This window comes from Pediculus humanus, genomic scaffold (genome assembly GCF_000006295.1).
Source record: "Pediculus humanus corporis 1103172107477 genomic scaffold, whole genome shotgun sequence".
Taxonomy (NCBI): Eukaryota; Metazoa; Arthropoda; class Insecta; order Psocodea; family Pediculidae; genus Pediculus; species Pediculus humanus.
The window spans coordinates 287,672-305,731 of record NW_002987095.1 but is presented as its reverse complement, the minus strand read 5'-3'; the positions used below and the strand labels follow the sequence as shown (position 1 = coordinate 305,731).

At 33.3% G+C, this 18,060-nt stretch overlaps 4 protein-coding genes across 4 annotated transcripts; all 4 read right to left on the bottom strand.

Moving 5' to 3' along the window:
- Window positions 1-1,284: 1,284 nt before the first annotated feature.
- Phum_PHUM131830 (Peroxisomal membrane protein, putative) lies at window positions 1,285-2,508 on the bottom strand (the record flags this gene model as incomplete). Its single annotated transcript, XM_002424454.1, has 3 exons — window positions 1,285-1,416; window positions 1,861-2,099; window positions 2,220-2,508. 3 exons carry the CDS (start codon window positions 2,506-2,508, stop codon window positions 1,285-1,287), a joined length of 660 nt encoding a protein of 219 aa, XP_002424499.1.
- Window positions 2,509-3,822: 1,314 nt separating this feature from the next.
- Window positions 3,823-7,466, bottom strand: Phum_PHUM131820 (protein C10orf118, putative; the record flags this gene model as incomplete). Its single annotated transcript, XM_002424453.1, has 6 exons — window positions 3,823-4,639; window positions 4,721-4,819; window positions 4,895-5,835; window positions 5,926-6,986; window positions 7,074-7,368; window positions 7,449-7,466. 6 exons carry the CDS (start codon window positions 7,464-7,466, stop codon window positions 3,823-3,825), a joined length of 3,231 nt encoding a protein of 1,076 aa, XP_002424498.1.
- A 3,601-nt stretch (window positions 7,467-11,067) lies between these two features.
- Window positions 11,068-15,179, bottom strand: Phum_PHUM131810 (uncharacterized protein; the record flags this gene model as incomplete). The annotated part of the gene is made up of 8 exons (XM_002424452.1): window positions 11,068-12,491; window positions 12,582-12,837; window positions 12,921-13,238; window positions 13,361-13,573; window positions 13,836-14,162; window positions 14,363-14,569; window positions 14,668-14,907; window positions 15,090-15,179. 8 exons carry the CDS (start codon window positions 15,177-15,179, stop codon window positions 11,068-11,070), a joined length of 3,075 nt encoding a protein of 1,024 aa, XP_002424497.1.
- A 769-nt stretch (window positions 15,180-15,948) lies between these two features.
- Window positions 15,949-17,418, bottom strand: Phum_PHUM131800 (DNA polymerase beta, putative; the record flags this gene model as incomplete). The annotated part of the gene is made up of 6 exons (XM_002424451.1): window positions 15,949-16,043; window positions 16,193-16,382; window positions 16,453-16,592; window positions 16,736-16,997; window positions 17,085-17,284; window positions 17,355-17,418. 6 exons carry the CDS (start codon window positions 17,416-17,418, stop codon window positions 15,949-15,951), a joined length of 951 nt encoding a protein of 316 aa, XP_002424496.1.
- Between the last annotated feature and the right edge of the window lie 642 nt (window positions 17,419-18,060).

Here is an 18,060-nt window from a genome sequence, read left to right as displayed (position 1 = left end):
AATAATAATAATAATAATAAAATTTAGGTACGCGATGAATGAAAGGAAAAAAAATAAAAAATCTAACATTAATAACTTCATTTTAAATTTAAAAACCCCGGGGGAGACGGAGACTAAGGAGAGGGAGGGAAAAGGGAAGGGCAAGGGGGGCGAGGTTAGGGAAAGTTTTCCAAGTGAAACGAATCATTATTATTATTATTACGTCCGAGAATTGGAACTCGAACCATATCGAGATAATTAATTCCAAAAAAGAAAAAATGTCTAAAATTTAAATATTTATAATAATATTCCATTGAAAAAAAATTAATATTTTAATAAAATATACGTCTTTAATAACATGGTAACATTGACAATAAAATGACGTCATACGAATATCATTTTGAAAAAATTAATAATAATAATAATAATGTTAATAAAAAAAAAAACGACTGGAAAAAGAAAAGAAAAATCTGGAACCGACATTTTTTTTCTTTTTTTTTTTTCCTCGTAGACGTTAACTAATATTTATTCAATTTGTTAATTTACAAATTATTTTAGTTGAAAGAAAAGTCAAAAAAACATTTCCCACCCATTTCCGCCATTTCAATAAGAGAGAGAAAGAGAGAGATAGAGAGAGAGAGAGAGAGAGAGAAAAAGAGAGAGCGGACCGAATTAAGAGTATTTAATTTTCCAGAGAGGTTTAATAACTTTAATTTTCCAAAATGAGGATTTACCTTATTTAGTGCGCAAAAGATTAAAATTAAAACCTTTTAATGCCTTAGACGAAGCGCAAGCTCTAAAACACGCACACGGAGCACAAACCCCCGCTCCCCACGAAACCTGCCCCTCCCCTCCTCTTCCTTCATTTTCCAACCACGGGCACATTTAATTAAAGTTAAACGAAAGAGAGAGAGAGAGAGAGAGAGAGAGAGGGAAAAGAAAGTTAAAGTTGTAAAGTCGCAAAGTTTTTTACGTTTTTTTTTTTCGTTTAGTTTTGATAATAATAATAATAATAATAATAATAATAATATTAATAATAATAATAATAATAATATTTTTATTAAGTTTTATAATAAAAAATTTAACGTTTACAATCGAGTTAATCGATCGTATGGCGATGTCCAAAATTTAAAAAAAAAAAAAAAAACCGTTACAACTCGAACAAAAAAAACCTGAAAAAAAAAAAAATTTATTTATTTATTTATATGACGCCTTCTTCTCACTCTCTTCCTCTCTATCTCTGTCACTTCCGTTATTTAAATCGAACGATATATCGATATGTATGCGATAAATTCGATTTAAATTTTAAGAATATTTCATGAACGATAAAAAAATATTGTAACACATTGTGAGAGCGTTTATGTAAATGACTCTAAATTCTGAGGCGAGACAACAAAAATTGAAAAACTGGAACGGAATCCACAGGACGCAATCAGCCTAAAACAAAAAAAAAAAAAAAAAAAAAAAAAAACAGAAAAACAAAAAGTTTTTAAAAAACTTTTCAAAGTTTTTTTTCTATTTCTCCCCCCCCCCCAAATCAAGGGAAATAATAAAAGTTTTTATTTACTTTACAAGAGAAAGCCGCGAACGGTTGAAAAGCAAACGTTTCAAAACGAACGTTATGTAAAAATCGAAAGAGAAAACAAATTTTTAAATTTGAATTTAAAAAACCGTTAAATTCGAACGTTTCGAACGAAACTTTCCGATCGGTTTTCACTTCCTCTTCAAGAAGGGGAGGGGAGGGGTGAGAGTTTGAATTGGACCAATCGGAACGCTCGAAACGAAACGCGCGACGAGTCACGTGACCGCGACGTGCGGCGGGATTTATCCTACGTAATAACGAAAAAAAAAAAAAAAAGTTTTGTTTTGAAAACTACTCACGACGTATATGAGTAAAAATTTTTTTTCCAATTCGGATTTGGACGTTTCGAAATCTTCGTCGTTTAAAAAATTCAAACCTAAGAAAAAAATAACGATGGATATGGGGGAAGCCAAACTTTGATCGAGGAAAATTTTCTTCGTGATCGACGACAAATCCGTTCCAGGTATGAATTTATCGAGTATCAAGTAAAAATAATGCGATATGGGTCCCAAAACGGTACCTATTATTCCCATGTGAACTGCAGGATGAAGGGGAAAAAAAATTTTTTTTATTAATAATAGTAGAACGAAAAAACAATAATCGAACGAATCGATATATATATATATCGTTAATCGATGTATCGATATCAACAACTCACGGTTTCTTTTCCAGTCGAACGAATCCGTGTGTTCGTTATCGTTTATGTATTCAATTTCTTGTTGCAATAAATCTCCGAGCGACATCAATACTCCAGAACTTATTGTGTTTGTTAAAAAAAGATATTTACCGAAAATGTTTTTAACGGTTTTTTTAAAAAATTTACAACTTTTACTCTCGAATTCCGGCGGGCAAAAGCTAAATTTTTGTCCTTTGTAAAATCTTTTCGCGGATAACGCTAAGTAAAATTTAAATTGAAACCTTGAAACTTTAACGGTCGCTGAAAACATGACAATATTTTTTTTGACAATGTTTTTTTTTTTTTTTTTTTTTTTTTTTTTTACGGTTGTTTGTCGTTGTTTGTTTGTTTGTTTTTTCCGTCGGTTGTTTTCGATACGTTTGCTATTACGATGATTTAATACGCGAATCTACCTGTGAATGTTGTTGTTGTTGTTGTAATTGGAGGCGTTGGTTGTTGTTGTGGTGGTTGTAATAATGTTGTTGTTATTATTATTATTATTATTAATTTTTCGAATCGGTGACATTGTTTTCGACTTCACAGTTATAATAAAAAAGTTTTTATTTTTTATTTTTTTTTTATTTTTAATTTTTTAATTTTTTAATATTCGACAAATAATTGATCATTCCGTGATGGACAACAACAACAAAAAAAAAAAAAAAAAAGGAAAAAAAAAAGGAAAAAAAAAATTTCACGTTGGAAAAATTTGTTTGTTTATTTTTATTTTTTTATTTTTTTTGGTATTTAATTGTATCGTGGATTTAGATGAAATTTTTTGTTTTTGTTTTTGTTTATGTTTTTCCACCGCCTTGTCGACGGTAAGCGCGTTAACCGTTGTTTGTTTACATTTACTTTTTTAAAATTCGTTTTCGAATAATTTCCCCGATTCGAATAATTTAAAGTTTTTTTTTTTTTTTTAAACAAAAAAGGGGGGTGGAGTGGGGGGGGGGAAATTTTCCAAAAATTAATAATAATAATAATAATAAATGTATGAAAGGTTAATAATAATAAAAAGTTTAAATTAAAAAAAAAATGTAGGTTTTAAAAATGCGCGCGTATTGATTTATTTAATCGTGACGTAAGACTCGAAAAGCGGCGGGAAGAGGAAAGGGAGGGACGAGGGAGGAGGGAAAGGTAGGAAAGGGAAATAAATCCATTTTCGACTTTTCCTTCCAGAACTTTTTTTTTTTTTTTATATATACTTTTTAAACCTTTGAAACTGAAATCAAATTTATTTTACTTTTGCAAATAAAAAAAAAAAAAAAAAAAAAAAGTTTTTGACCGTACGTGACGTTTGTAAAAGGTATTTTCTAATATAAATTTTTTAGTTAAAACTTTTTATTATTATTATTATTATTATTATTATTATTATTATTATTATTATTATTATTATTCCGAGGGCTTTGATGGAAAAACGTTTTCCTGTAGGATTTCGTTCGAGGGAAAAAAAGGAAAAGAAAGGAGAAAAGGTAAAAGAAAAAATTACCAAAACGACGACAATGATGATGATGATGATGATGATATATTGTATATAAAAATGTAATGACGGTCAAAATGAGTTAAACATAGAATTAAACGGGTAAATTTAATCGTCAATAATGGAATCGTCGTCGTCGTCGTCGGAATTATCAGAAGAGGCCGTTATCACTTGGTTGTTTTTAACTTCCGGTTGTCTCGTACCACGTGACGGTTCTCCGGACGACGTGGCTTCGCGCGACGATAAATTTTCTTCATTCGATGGATTTTTATGAGTGTCATCACGTGTCGGGTTGTTGGTGGTGGTGGTGGTGGTTCCATATTGTTCGTGAAGTTCTTCCAACCTGTTGGATAAAAAATTGCTTTTGTGTTTTGTTATGTCGACTTGTCTGACTAATAGTTTACACTGTTCCTCTAAATTTCTCAGCCTTAAATCTCTCGCTTCTCTTGCTCTTTCTCTGCTGACGACATCTTCTTCGGCGTTCGGCGATTGAACGGATTTATTTAAACGAACGGGATTCGGACGGTTTGATTTGTTGTCTTCCGCGACTTCTTCTTCTCTTTCAAATGTATTTGTAACATCTTTTTGCGTCGACGACGATGGGAAATTGTAGTCCTCGACGTTTCTTTCCCTCTCCGCGTTCAACATGTTCGAATCGACGGGTGATTGCGTGTTACTCCTATCCGCGTCGTTTTCGAAATCTTCTCCGCTTTCGTTTTGTTCGTCGGAAAATCCACTTTCCCCGGAATCGTTGAGATTCGATGGATATCCTTTGTTTTTCCTAGCAGCAAATTCTCTCCGAAGTTTTTTCCATTCCGTTTCCGATTCGTCGTTTTTCTGCCTCGCTTGTTCCCATTTGTCCCGGCAGTATTCCAATTCTTGTTTCAATTCGCTCAACATAACTCTCTTTTCCTGAAGTTCGTACCTGGAAATTATTATTATTATTTTTTTTTGTTTTTGTTTTTCTCGTAAATAGATTTTCTTTTTTTTTTTTATGTTGACTCACCTTAGAATTTTTTCGTGGTTGTGTAGCTGTTGGTGTTGTGCTCTCATCCTACCGACTATACCCCATGTTTTATGTAATTCGCACTGAACTTGAGATAACCTAAGGATAAAGAAAATTCTTTCACGTTACAAAGTTTTTCGTTTTTTAAAGTTGTCTATACTGTTGTTTTCTTACCTCTTTTCTTGGTCATCCAATCGGGTTTCCAAATGAGTGTTCAACTGTTTCAACCTGCTCAATTCTTTTTGCAGTGATTTTTTTTCAAGTATGAGGTCCTTGAGCCTGATAAACGTTTTACTCACACTAATAACAGTTCTGGGACCGTTCGGCGTGTCGACACTTTTATAGCACTGCTTTTCGTCTCCCCTGACGGACTCTTCCGGTACCGAATGATGGTGGTGACTCAGGAGTTCCATCAAAACTTTCCATACTTTGGGCAAGTTCGATACGATTTCTTGTACGGCCGGATCGACGTGTTCAAATTTGTTGACGTTTTCGATTTCACATTCCGTTAGGGAATTTTCCATTTCTTTATCGTCGGCCACTGTCGTCGTGGTTTTAAACAATTTCGCGTCTTTGTAGGACACGATGGGTAAAACGGCACCTTGATTTTCCCTTAGCAAACTTTCGCTCTGATCCGAAATTGTATCGCACGATTCCGTCATGACGTCGGTTTTACATTCGGTCAAACCGTCGACTTGCGTTATCAAATCGAGCAAAAGTTTGGGTAGAACGGATGCCATTTCGCTACTGTCTTCTCTCGTCGTCATTTCCGTTATCAAATCGTGATTTTCCTGCAAGAGTTCAGCCAATTTGTCCAAGTCGGTTTCGTTTCCGGTATTGAACGGACCCAAGAGCATGTGAGTGAACATTGTGTTTATTAAATTTATTTCGTTTTCCAAATCTTTACATTCGGCTATCGTCAACCTGAGTTCGGCGTCTATGCTTTCCTTTTCTTCCCGTTCGTTTTTGGTTTCCTTTTGCGACGATTCCAAATCGTTTTTGAGATCGTGAATTTCTTTTTCCATTTCTTGAACCGTTTTTATTTTGTTTTGTAAATGTTCGTCTAATTTAAGGCGTTCGACTTCCAACAACCGAACTCTTTCCTCGTACAAAGCCTGAAATGATAGGGGGAGAAGAGAGATAAATCACACACACGTTCGTCCGTTCAAAATTCTCGTAATTTTTTTTTTTTGCATACTACTCACCTTCAAACTTTTTATGTTTTCCAATTGTTTTTCATATTCGACTTTGAGTCCGTTTTCTTCCATGATTTTAGTTTTCTTAACGGATTCTTCGATGTCTCTCAATTGGACTTTCAATTCTTGTACTTGACACTCTCTTATCGATAACATTTGACGCGTTATCGATAAAACTTCTTTGAGAGCGTTCGTTCTTTTCATGATTTCTTCTTTTTCCTGATCGTATTTTTCAAATAATTTTTCCCTTTCCTCTTCCCAATCCGATTTTTTCCCATCGTCAACCGTTTTCCCGCCGGCAACGTTTGTTTTTTCAATAATTTCATTTAATTTTCTCTGAGTGTTTTCGTGTTTTCTCTTTTCTTCGTAATATTCAAATTTTAATTCTCCCAAATTTAAATTCATCGAATCCAATTCGGAATTCAATCTTTTAATTTCGAATTTTAATTTGATGTTTTCGGATGAAACGTTTTCCAATCTTTGAACGTTTTCCGTTAAAATGTCTATTTCGTTTTTAAGAGAATTATTGTCACTTAAAACGGTTTCCATCGATGAGGCGGCATCCGGTGGCGATGACGGTGGCGATGACGTCGACAAAAGTTTTTCCTCTTCGTTCGATTTCAATTCTCTTTCGAGTTTACGCCTGAGAGCTTTTTCCGTTTTAAGCTCTTCTCTCAAAGTGTTCATTTCTAATGACACGGCGGATAGTGCTCTCTGTCTGGCTTCTCTTTTCGCTTTTAAATCCGCTCGGAAATCCGTGAGCGATTTTTGACGCGTTTTACTCTCGTCCGCGACGGAAGAAGAATTTGAACTCGAACACGATGCCACGACGGCATTCCTTTCCAAATGTTCTATCCTCGATTTGCTCGTTTCCAATTCTTTGACGAGATCTTCGATTTTCTGATTTGATTTCGATAATTCTATTTCGCAATTGACTAAATCCACTCTCGCTTTTTCGCTGACCTCAATTGCCAGCCATTTTTCTTTTCTTTCGCTTGCTAAATGTTTTTGTAATCGGCTTAATTTGTCTTCGACGGGTTCTCCGAATATGTAATCCGGATCTTTATCATCTGCAAAATTTTAAAATTCATTTAAATTTACTAACTCGTGCTATTTATCATTATTATTATTATTATTATTTTGGTTTTTTTCTTTACCTGTTTTTCCTTCTTTTTCGTCCGAGTCTTTTTGCGATAATCTTTTAACGGTTTCGGCTAATTCTTCATTGGCTTCCACGAGTCTGACATTTGCTTCCGCCAAATACTGCATCGTTATACCAAAGGGATTGTCATCGCAATTTATTCTCACATCCAATCCTTCGTGATTATTTTTAGTCAGGTTTAAGGAATGGTTGTTGTTTTGAAGTTTTAAAAAATTCTGATATGGATTTCTATGGGTTTGAATTGAATTTTCCGACGTCGAAGGTTCATTTCCGTCATTCGAACTTAATCCCTGTTAAATGAAAAATAAATTTATTGTAAAACAAATATGCGGAAAATGTTGTGCGTAGGCGGAAAAAAGGTTGTTGTTACCGTATCATGTCCATCCATTATATCTCACAGTTAACGGAAATAAAAATCGAACGCGTCGAACGGCGGTTTTTTTTTTTTACACAAATACAATTCACTTGGAAAAGAAAATTACAAATGACGACGATCAAACGAATGGAGTCAATTACAAAGGCGGAAGGGAAAAAGGGGGAGGAGGAAGGGAGAAGGGCAAAGGGGAGGAAATGAAATAAAGAAAGAAAGAAAGAAAGAAAAAGAAATAATTTTTTTTTTATTAGAAAATGACATTTTGACCTCGAACATCAAAATTTTTGTTTTTTTTAAATAACAGAAGAGAGTTACAAATAAATACCCTTTGGATAACGGCCAGAGAGAAAGAAAGAAAAGAACGAGTCAAGTACCGACATCGGCAACAGCATCAGCAAAAGCAGCAGCAGCAGCCGTTTTTTTTTTTTTTTTTTTTTGGTTTTCGGGCTTTTCCAGTCGTTTCAAAATTCCGTAATGATAAAATAATGATGATGATGACGACGACGACGACGTTCGCGAACAATTCAATTGTTTCACTCATTAAATTCTCTTAATAAAGGATTAAATTTGAAAATTCCAGATGCCGTCGTTTTGTGTTGTTTTTTTTTTTTTTTTTTTTTTTTTTCATAAGTCGCCATGTTGATTTCGAGACGTAAATAAAATATCGTTCGAACGTCTTTTACACGTGACGGTGATGTTGAAGATGAAGGTGATGGTGGTGGTGTCGATGGTCATTGAACGAACGCCTTTGCAAATTTTTTTTTTTTTTTTCTTTGTGTTTTACGAACGGTTGATTTCTTTTATTATTATTATTATTACTATTATTTATTTGATTTAAATTGTTGCTGTCGTTGTTTGTTGTCGACAACAACGGATTCGGAGATCCGATTCGAAAAGAAAATTTTTGATTATTTTTCGAATTGTTTCGGGAAAAAGGTTGTTCGAAAAACGATTAAATTAATAATAATAATAATTAACAAAGAAAAAAAAGGATCAACTGTCGAAATATTTTGTTAAGATGTTTTTCTTTCTCTCTCGAAAGCGGCCCTTTTCGTTTGTTTGTTTGTTTTTTTTAATTAAAATGAAAAAATTTCGTTTTTGGTTTTAATTTGAATTTAAATCTTAACAACCCGCAGGAATTGTCGAATTTAATTGACGAAAGCCAGACGCGAAAAATTCCCGAGAAAAAAAAAAGAAGAAGAAGAAGAGAAAGAAAGAGGGTTTTATTTATTTATCTATTTATTTATATTATAACGAACGCCATTTTTAAAATGATCAAACGTTTTTCCAAATAATAATAATTAATAATAATAATTAATTTAAAAAAAAAAACAAAAAAAACTTCGAGGAAAATTTTCGTTGGTGAAAATTATTAATCGATTGTGGTGACATCACACGGTTATTAAACGAACTAATTTTTCCTTGGCGGACAAAAGAAAAATGGCGTCGAAAAAAATTTTTGCAATTTTGTGTGTTCTTGTGTTGACGGTTTTTCTTTTTTTTTCGCTCCAAAAAAAATGATTGGATTGATTGAATTTTGTGATGTCGATTGCGCGTCAACGGACTCGCGGGTTCTTGGGTCTTCTTGACTCCTCTTTATTGATAAAAAAAAAGGAAAAAACGGGGGGGGGAAAGGAGGAAATGGGGGGGAATGTTTTAACTGTCGTCTGTTGATGATTAAAAAACACGAGGTGGAATTTTTATTTTTTTTTTAAAGCTCGCCAGCTTTTGTTTTAATGATTCTCTCTCTCTCTCTCTCTCTCTCTAATTCGTGTTTTCTACTCTCGTTTTTTTTTTCCTGTTGTCGTCTGTTTAAAATCTGACGTCGATAATTATATTATAATCATCATCATCATCATCATCGTCATCGTTCGAGGTTTAAGGTTTTGTTTTTTTTCGGAAAATTTAAATGTAATGTTTTGTGACGTCATCGTTTTTAAGGAATGAATGTCTTTGATTGAAAGATTTTGCTGTCGTGTTATCATCAGGACGTTAAAACAACAACAACAACAGGAAAAGGAAAATATGTTAATTGTTTTAGAAGGTTGTTTGTTGTTGTTGTTGTTTACACGTCCTTTCGTTTGTCCGAATCGTTTTTTTTCCCCCGTAGGAATTATTATTTTTACAAAGGTTTATGGCGGTGACGTTGTCGGGGAACCGGCGGGGAACCGTCGGGGCGATTCGTCTCGTAATTTATTAACAAAAAAAAAATTAATAAACTTACTCGAAACGTTTCCGTCGGATTTTTTCCGCCATTATTTAAATTCGATTGAGAACTCGAACTGGTGCCCATTTATAAAAAAAAACGAAAAAAAAAAAATTTCAAATGAAATATATATACGTTTGCCCGATTCGATTTATTCGATCAAACTGAAAAAAAAAAAAAAATGGAAGCCAAATGAAAAGAGATGAAATTTTTTTTTTATTTTTAATTTTTGTGTGATTTTTTTTTTTTATATGTGTGTGCGTGTGTGTGTGTTTTGAATCCTGCGCGAGAGAGGCTCGAGTAAAAAAAAAAAATTTACCCCGTTTATTTATCCCGTTTCTCCCCCCCCCCATCTCTTCCCGAAAAAATTATTTTTTTACGAGGTTTTCCATTTGTTTCTAATGAGATTTCACGTAAATTTCATCCATTCAAATTTTTATTGTTTTTTTTTTTTTTTAGAAAACTTTTCATTGTGCAAAATGTCGCAATTTTTTCACACGCACACGCACGCACACACACGCACTCGTTTTATTATTATTATTTTATTTTTTTTATTGTTTCCGCAAACGTCAATTTTTTTTTTCGGAGAGGGGAAGGAGGGTGTTATTATTTTTATTAATGATTTGTTTAACGACGGAAAAATAATGACGTAATTTTCTGTAATAATAATAATAATAATAATAATAATAATAATAATTTTTTGAAACAAAACGATTTTAACTTCCGGGTCTTGTATATATATATATAAATTTATTTTAAGAAAAAAACATAGAATTCTTTCTCTATTAGGGAGTCAATGCCAATGAATACATGCACGCACACGTACACGCACTCACACACACACGCACACCATTTTAATTTATAAATAGATTTTCTTTTTTTTTTTTTTTTTTCTTTTACGTAAATCGTTTACGGCGGTTCGACAAATGAATTTTTATTTCGCGTTTCCTTCTATTTTTATTATTATTTTTTTCTCATTATGCAATTGTGATTGTTTGAAAGCATTGAAAAAAGTATAATCGAAATTTTGAAGGCTCAAAAATAAATTTTCCTTATTTAAATTTGATTACGATTAACGTGAATGAAAAGAAAAACACGTGCACGCGTACGTGTACTCATTATCACGTGTTTAATTATCTCACGCAAGCGAGTTTCAAAAAAAAAAAAAAAAACAAGGAAATTTTTTACGGGAATCGGAAAGAGTTCCCGGGGGAAGGGAGGGGGAAAGGAGAAAGGGAAGGAATATCGGGAGAGGAAACTGATGTCAATGAAAAAAAATCTTTTTTTTTTTTTTTACACTAAAATTTACTGTTGTTTTTTATTCTGTTAAGGAAAAAATTAAACGAAGAGGCCATTTTTTTTTTTTTTTTAATTTTTTTTTTTTTCTATCTTTCTTTCTCTCCTTCCTCTTCACTTATATCTAATTAATGCCAATTTAGTTTGGCCGTTTTGTATTAAAATAGCCGAGGGTTTATCTTTTGTGACGTCATCATCATCGTAACCGTCATCGTTGTTGTTGTTGTCGTCGCCGTCGCCGTCGCCATCGTTGACGTTTTCGTTTTCGTTTTCACCATTTTCATCTCCATCTTCTCCTTTTATTTTTTTCGTCGTTTTCCTCTGGAGAAATTCTAAATTTTTCTCGTACCTGAGTGAATCTTCGTAGGTTTTCAATTCCGTCGCAGGTTCGTTCGAATCGTTTTCGTCCTTATAATCGTCGCTTCCGCCGCTTCCGAAAATGCTTCGTTTTTCGTCAAGATCGTTTCCGGGTTCCGAGGGCGGTATGTCGACTTTATACCGAGGACTTTCATCCGTGTACGATTTTTCCTCTTCGGGTAATTCGTCCGTCGCGTCGTTCCATTCCGTTCTCGAAGATGCCAACGCTTCGTTGTTTCTTTCCTCCGGTAAATTCAATTCTAAATTTTCTTTTTCCGAATTCGAATCGACGTTCGTTTTTTTACCGACCCCCAAATTCGTCAACGCCAAATTGAATTCGAATTTCGGGGATTTACCCGCGGAATTCGATCCCGTCGATTTTTCGTTTTTCCCAAATTCCAAAATCATTTTCTGTTGTAGAAAATTTTTATTATTATTCGAATTGTCTTTCGAATCCGTTTGCGTTATTTTAATTTCCAGGGATTTGTTGTTTTTCTTATACGTCACAACGGAATTATCGCCTTGTTTCGAATCTGAAGCGATAACATCGAACCTGTTGGCACTGTCACCCACGTGTTCACCTTTTTTATTTTCGATAGCCAGGGTATCGTTAGTCGCCATCATCATCGATGATTTTTCCTGCGAAGTCTTGGGCGTGAAATCTATCGACAATTGACACGTGAATTTTTTTCCCTTTCCAACCGTTTCCGGTTTTTTTTCCGCGACGACTTGATCCTGATTCATGGTCATCCATTCGTCTCCGTTTTTAAAAGGTTTTATTTTCATGTCTTGCGGAATGATTGCCGTCACGAGAAAATTATTTTTTTCTCGTTTATCTTCTTGGTATGAATTTTTAAAAATGGCCACTTCTTGAGATTTTTCCGGTTTCGTTTCGGGAGATTCCCCGTTGTCTTCGTACGCATCGTAATAATCTTCGTTATTTCCCAAATCTTCCGGATTAATAGTTTTCTCGTTATCCATACTTTTGTCCGCACGATCATCATCATCATCATCATCATCATTCCCTATGACTTCATCATCATCATCATTGTCATCAGGTTCGACGGGTACTATGCTTTCTTCTATTTTGTCCTGATTACCGAATTGATTCGATTCGGTCGAATTGTCTAAATTTTCCAATTTTCCAGATGTTTCGATTATTTTCCGATGAACGGTTTTGGCTGGAAAAAATAATCGGAATGACTTTAAAAAAAAAAAAAAAAACGTTTTGTTGTATTGTTGTTTGCAACGAGACGAATGATGACACTCACGAGTGTTGTTGTTTTCCAAAAGAGACCAACAATCTTCCATTTTGTCGAAGAGTCTCGGTTTTTTCGGGCTCGTACCTTCGTTTTGACTCCTAAAACTGTGAACGCTTAAACTTGGTAATTCTAATTTCGAATCACGTGACGGACTTTTACCAAACGAACGATTTATTCCGATGTCTTTGAGTTCCAGTTCGGATGTGCGTCGTATGTCGTCGAGTACGGTATCCGTGTCGTCCACGGATGACGATTCTTCCGGAGGCTGTTTTTTTTTTTAATAATCGAGTTTAACGTTACAAAATTATTATTTTTTTTTTTTTCCCCCCGGGATCCGTCGTTACGTACCTGCGGTTTAGAAAGGGAAAATTCATATTCGCTTGCCACGTCCGAATTACTACTACCCTCGTCCAAACCGTCGACGTCCTCCGCATCGCTCCCGTATTCCCGACCATCGTTTCTCGTGCAGGAAAAGGCTTGTGCCAACTTGACGGTTTGATTCAAATCGTCGACGGATTTGGCTTTTTCCTGCAAACTGTTTATCAAATTTCGAATCGTTATTTCCTGGAGTCCGATGACGGCTTTCAATTCTCTTTCTCTTTTCGATGTTTTCTTACCACGCGGATGTTCTTCCATTCCGACGTAGTTGACTTTTTTAACTAAAATCTATTTTCATCAAAAAAAAAAAAAAAAAAAAAAAAAAAAACCATTTTATTGGGTAGGTGGTTCGCGGTCTCTTTGAACGGGCGAACGGGCGAACGTTTAACAACATGTTTTTTGCACGTTACCTCCGTATTTCCGTTGACGACTCTCACGATGGAATCTTTTTCCAAAGATTTAATAAAATCTTTAACGAATTTTTCGTAGGCGCTCTTTTCCTTGTTCGCATTGTAAAAAGACATTTTTAATTTTTTCGATTCCGCTTGTAATTTTTCCATTTCTTTTTTCATTTCTTGCGTTCTCTCTTCCAAAACTTTATTTCTTTCCATGACGATTTTCAACTGGAAAAATTTTTTCAAAAAAAAAAAAAAAATTCATAAAACCAATAATCATTTTAATTTTCTTTTGTGAGTAAACGAATGTGTAACGAAAGGAAAAACGTTGGAAAATTCACGAGATGGACGAGGATTATTTTCGTATAAGAAGTATCTACTACTCGTATTGATGGGTCAATCAATATAAATCGAACTTTGAACTTTGATAAACTTTTTTATTATTATTATTATCGTTTATCGAAATCATTATTGTGGGTGATGTGTTTACCTTGTAGTCGGACATATCGTGACAAAGAATCCGTTTTTGGCTGGCAAACTCCGACATTCTCTCCACTTGAAGACCACCTACCTTTGACTGTAACATTTGTTGCGATCGTAGAAATTCTCCGCCTCTTTTGACATTGTGATGACATTTCTTACAATTGGTCATCTGGAAAGACATGGGAAATACGGGCTCGGAATGAGATGTATACGGATCGAGAGCATCACCATTGCCTGTAACCTTTCTTTGGAAAATTGTTGTTTTTTTTAAATCTCCAGGGTTTATTAGAGAAGAAATTGGTGGTTTCGCCCAATTTTTATTATTTTCTAGGTCCTGAAAGATTTATTAAATTAAATTAAAAACAAAAACAAAAAAAAAAAAAAAAAAAAAGGTTTATTAATGTCAGGTTAAGGCAATATTGGTTATGCCGCATGATCACATCCTTAACGACTAATTTATTATTATTATTATTATTATTATTATTATTATTATTATTATTATTATTATTACGCTACTCTCGCTCGCGTCCTTACCAAATTTTGAAAACTGTGAATCGAAGAGGTTTGAACGGTTCGCGCGTCCAAAGATGTCGATGACGGTTTGTTATTCCCTAAGAATATTCCAAAATCCGACACGGACGTGGATCGTAGTTTCGACGCGGGAACCAAACATTCCAATTCCAAAGAACGACAATTGGAATGTTGCACGTCGAAACGAAAATAACTGCTCACTCCCAATACCTAAAAAAACGAATATTTTCGTTAGGTTCGTGCGTGCGTGCGGGTGTGCACGTGTGCACGTGCAGTATTGCGTTCAAGAGACGAAGAGTTAAACGTACCTCTATTTGTTTACTTATATAAACGAATTGATAAAAAGAATTTTTGCTGACTGTCGCGAGATATTTTGGACAAAAATGAACGATCCTTTTTACGAGATCCCCATTTTCTTTATTGTTCTGATCGGGATTGGGATTTTCTACGGGATACGATTGGGATACCCATTCGAAATTAATATACTGTTGAAGGTTACACCAACCGCGAGGAAAAATTCCTATCCAATCTCTCGACGAAGGTTCGATCTGTAACAAAGAAACGAACAAACAAAATTAATTTTTCTTTTTTTTTTTTTTTTGCCGTTGTTGCTGTCGAACGTATGATGATGATGATGGAAAATTATTATTATTATTATTATTAATATTACCGTTGACGAGTGTTCGTATTCGAGCGTGATTTTTTCATTTTCCTCATAAACGCATTTAACATTTTTAAAAACAATCGAATTCAACGACGTGAATTGTACGGTGCTCAATAAGAATTCGTTCGTTAATAACGGTTTATTTATTTTCATCATGACGTCACAAAAACAAACCGATTATTTTTATTTCCGATGGGGAAAAATTATTATTATTATTTGTTTTTCTTTTTACTTTAAACGTTTAAAACTTGTATACAGGTACAACAACAACAACGCCGCCGACAATTTTTTAAAACTTGAAATCATTCATATATTATATTTATATGTATATGTAAAAATAATAATAATAATAATAATAATAAAATAGAATAAAAATTGTTATAAATCATTACATTATATGTGTATATATATATATAAAAAAAAAAAAAAAAAAAAAGTGGTTTTAACCAACAACAACAACAACAACAACAACAACAATGGCGACCGTCAACTTTTTTTGTTTTCTTTTCCCTTTCTTTTCTTTCTTTCTTTCTGTCTTTCTCTCTCTTACATATATATTAAAAATTATAAAATTAAAATATAAAATTAATTTGAAATGATTCGTCTGATAATCATTGATAATAATAATAATTTATTGTGCGTGTTGACGGTGTGCGTGTACGTGTGTGTGTGTGTGTGTGTGTGTGTGTCACGCATGGAACGATTCGTTTCGATTCGATTGCAAAGTTGTAAACCATGGACGACAAAAACACACAAACCCGACATTTTTTTTTTTTTTTTTTTTTTTTTCGTAACGTTTCATTAAATTAAAAAAAAATCATAGATGTTATAACGAAAAAGAAATTTATTAAATATCGGAGGCAAAACAAAAAAAATTAAATGTTATTATTATTATTATTATTGTTTGTTGTTGTTGTTCGATTTGTCAGTTATCTCTTTCCGATGGTGGTTTGTATGGATAATTTATGTACGCGAATATATCTCTTTCGCTTGTGATGGGCACCGGGTCACCGGGAACTCCTTAAAAAAAAAAAAAAAAAACATACGTCTACGTACGTCGCGAAAGTTGTTATTATTATTATTATTATTACGAAACGATGTCGTACTTATACGTAATGAAAAAAAAATAATAATAATAATGATGATTTTCCGACGGGATGTAATTTTACCTGTTTTTGTAATGGGACGAAGCGAATATTCGTTGAGGGTGTATCCCTGTTGTAAAGCGTGAGCTCTCATGTTTCTGTTAAACAAATCGGATCCGGTAAAATATAAAATGCTGCAAAAATATTGATCGTGAGGTGTCATTCGTATGTCCAACCTACGAGCGGGACTACCCTCATCCAGCTTGTAAACTCCCTGAAAAAAATTTACGAATGAGTACAAAACCAGAATTTTTCAGCTTCGGAGTAGTTTGCATGTGCTTTACCATAAATTTGGTATTGCCGAGTGCAATCGTGTCCGTTACCAAATCGTCATCTCGTAGTTTTTCCACAACTGTTTTTAACATGGAACCGTGATGAGAACTAGCACTTTTTCTAACATTTAAAGTGTAGTTGGGATGAGTGACTAAACAATCGACGTCATGACTGAAACGTTTTCCCCTACGATAACTTCCACAAATAGTAACTATTATTTTTTTTTTTTTTTAGAAAAGGATAATTAATAATTGCACAAGTTTGACAATTAAGGTACACAATAATAGTAAATACCTATGTATCTATTATCCACTTCTTTTATTTCTTCTTTTAAAGTTTTCTCAATGATCGATATTTCACTTCTGGGAATTTTCAATAGGAAATCGTGGAAATACTTTAAACCGATTCTTTGATGCTTGGTTAACTTGTGTTTGATTTTATTCAAGTCTTTGAGAGATCTGATCCCTTGTGCGACAAGTTCTCTAGCTTTTGATGGCCCTATTCCGGAAACTTTAGTGAGAAGTTGAATGGCTGCAAATTTTTCATTTTTTTTTATCTGAATTGTTGAAAAATACATAGAGATGCACATGACAAGTTGGAAAAAAGTCGATCAATTAATGGAATCGTGAATTTAATTAATTACCTTTTCTAATTTTGGTAACTTTCCAGTTTTTAAATAGATATCAATTTTACTAGCTATGCTTTTTCCTATTCCTGGTAACTTTAAAGCTTCTCTCCCTGATGAGATTTTTTTCGGATAATTAGCCAGTGCAAAGGCTGCTCGTCTGTATGCATTGTACTTAAATGAATTGTTCATGACATTTTTTTCATGTAATGCAAGTTCTGAAATAGCAAAAAAAATAATTAAGTGGGTTAAGGTTACCATTCGTTGAAACATTTTAATATTATTTACCGTTTAACATATCACATAATTCTTGATTCATATTTTTGTAAAGAGTGAATATTTTTTTACTCATTTGAGTTTACAAGTTAGGTTATGTACTACGCATTGTATTCCTCAAACGTTTTTAATTAAAAAAAAATGGCTTATAAGGAAAAAAATAATAATACTTTCTACGTTTTACCAAATATGAAATGAATTTGTGCAGCTTAATTAAATTGGTGAAGGATAATAACACAAAAACGAAAATTATTTTAGCAAAATAGAGTAAGAAAATAAATTTACGACGTAATCATTCCAAAAAAAAAAAGAAATTATTATTTTTCTAGTGAGTAACCTCGTGCGCGAACGAATACCGCAAAAGAAATTTTAATGAATTTCCGTTAAATATTTAATAAAAAAAAAAAAAATTTTTTTAAAATCATATTCTTCCATTTGTTTATATATAAAATATTATAACGGTAATCACCGCCCTCTTGAACAATTGTCTGACCTTTGAGAATGATGACGTACGTTTAGGAATTGATTGGATCGTTCAGTGCACACAAAATGGTCGTCGGTCGTAGTAATCGTACAAAGTGTTGAAGTGTCTTTATTTGTTTTCGGAATAAATTTTTTTTTATTTCTCATAATATTTGTTTTGACTAATCGTTATATTTTTGGATTATATCATTTGTAGTTTTTTTTTTTTTCTTTCTATTAACTGTAAGTAGTAAAC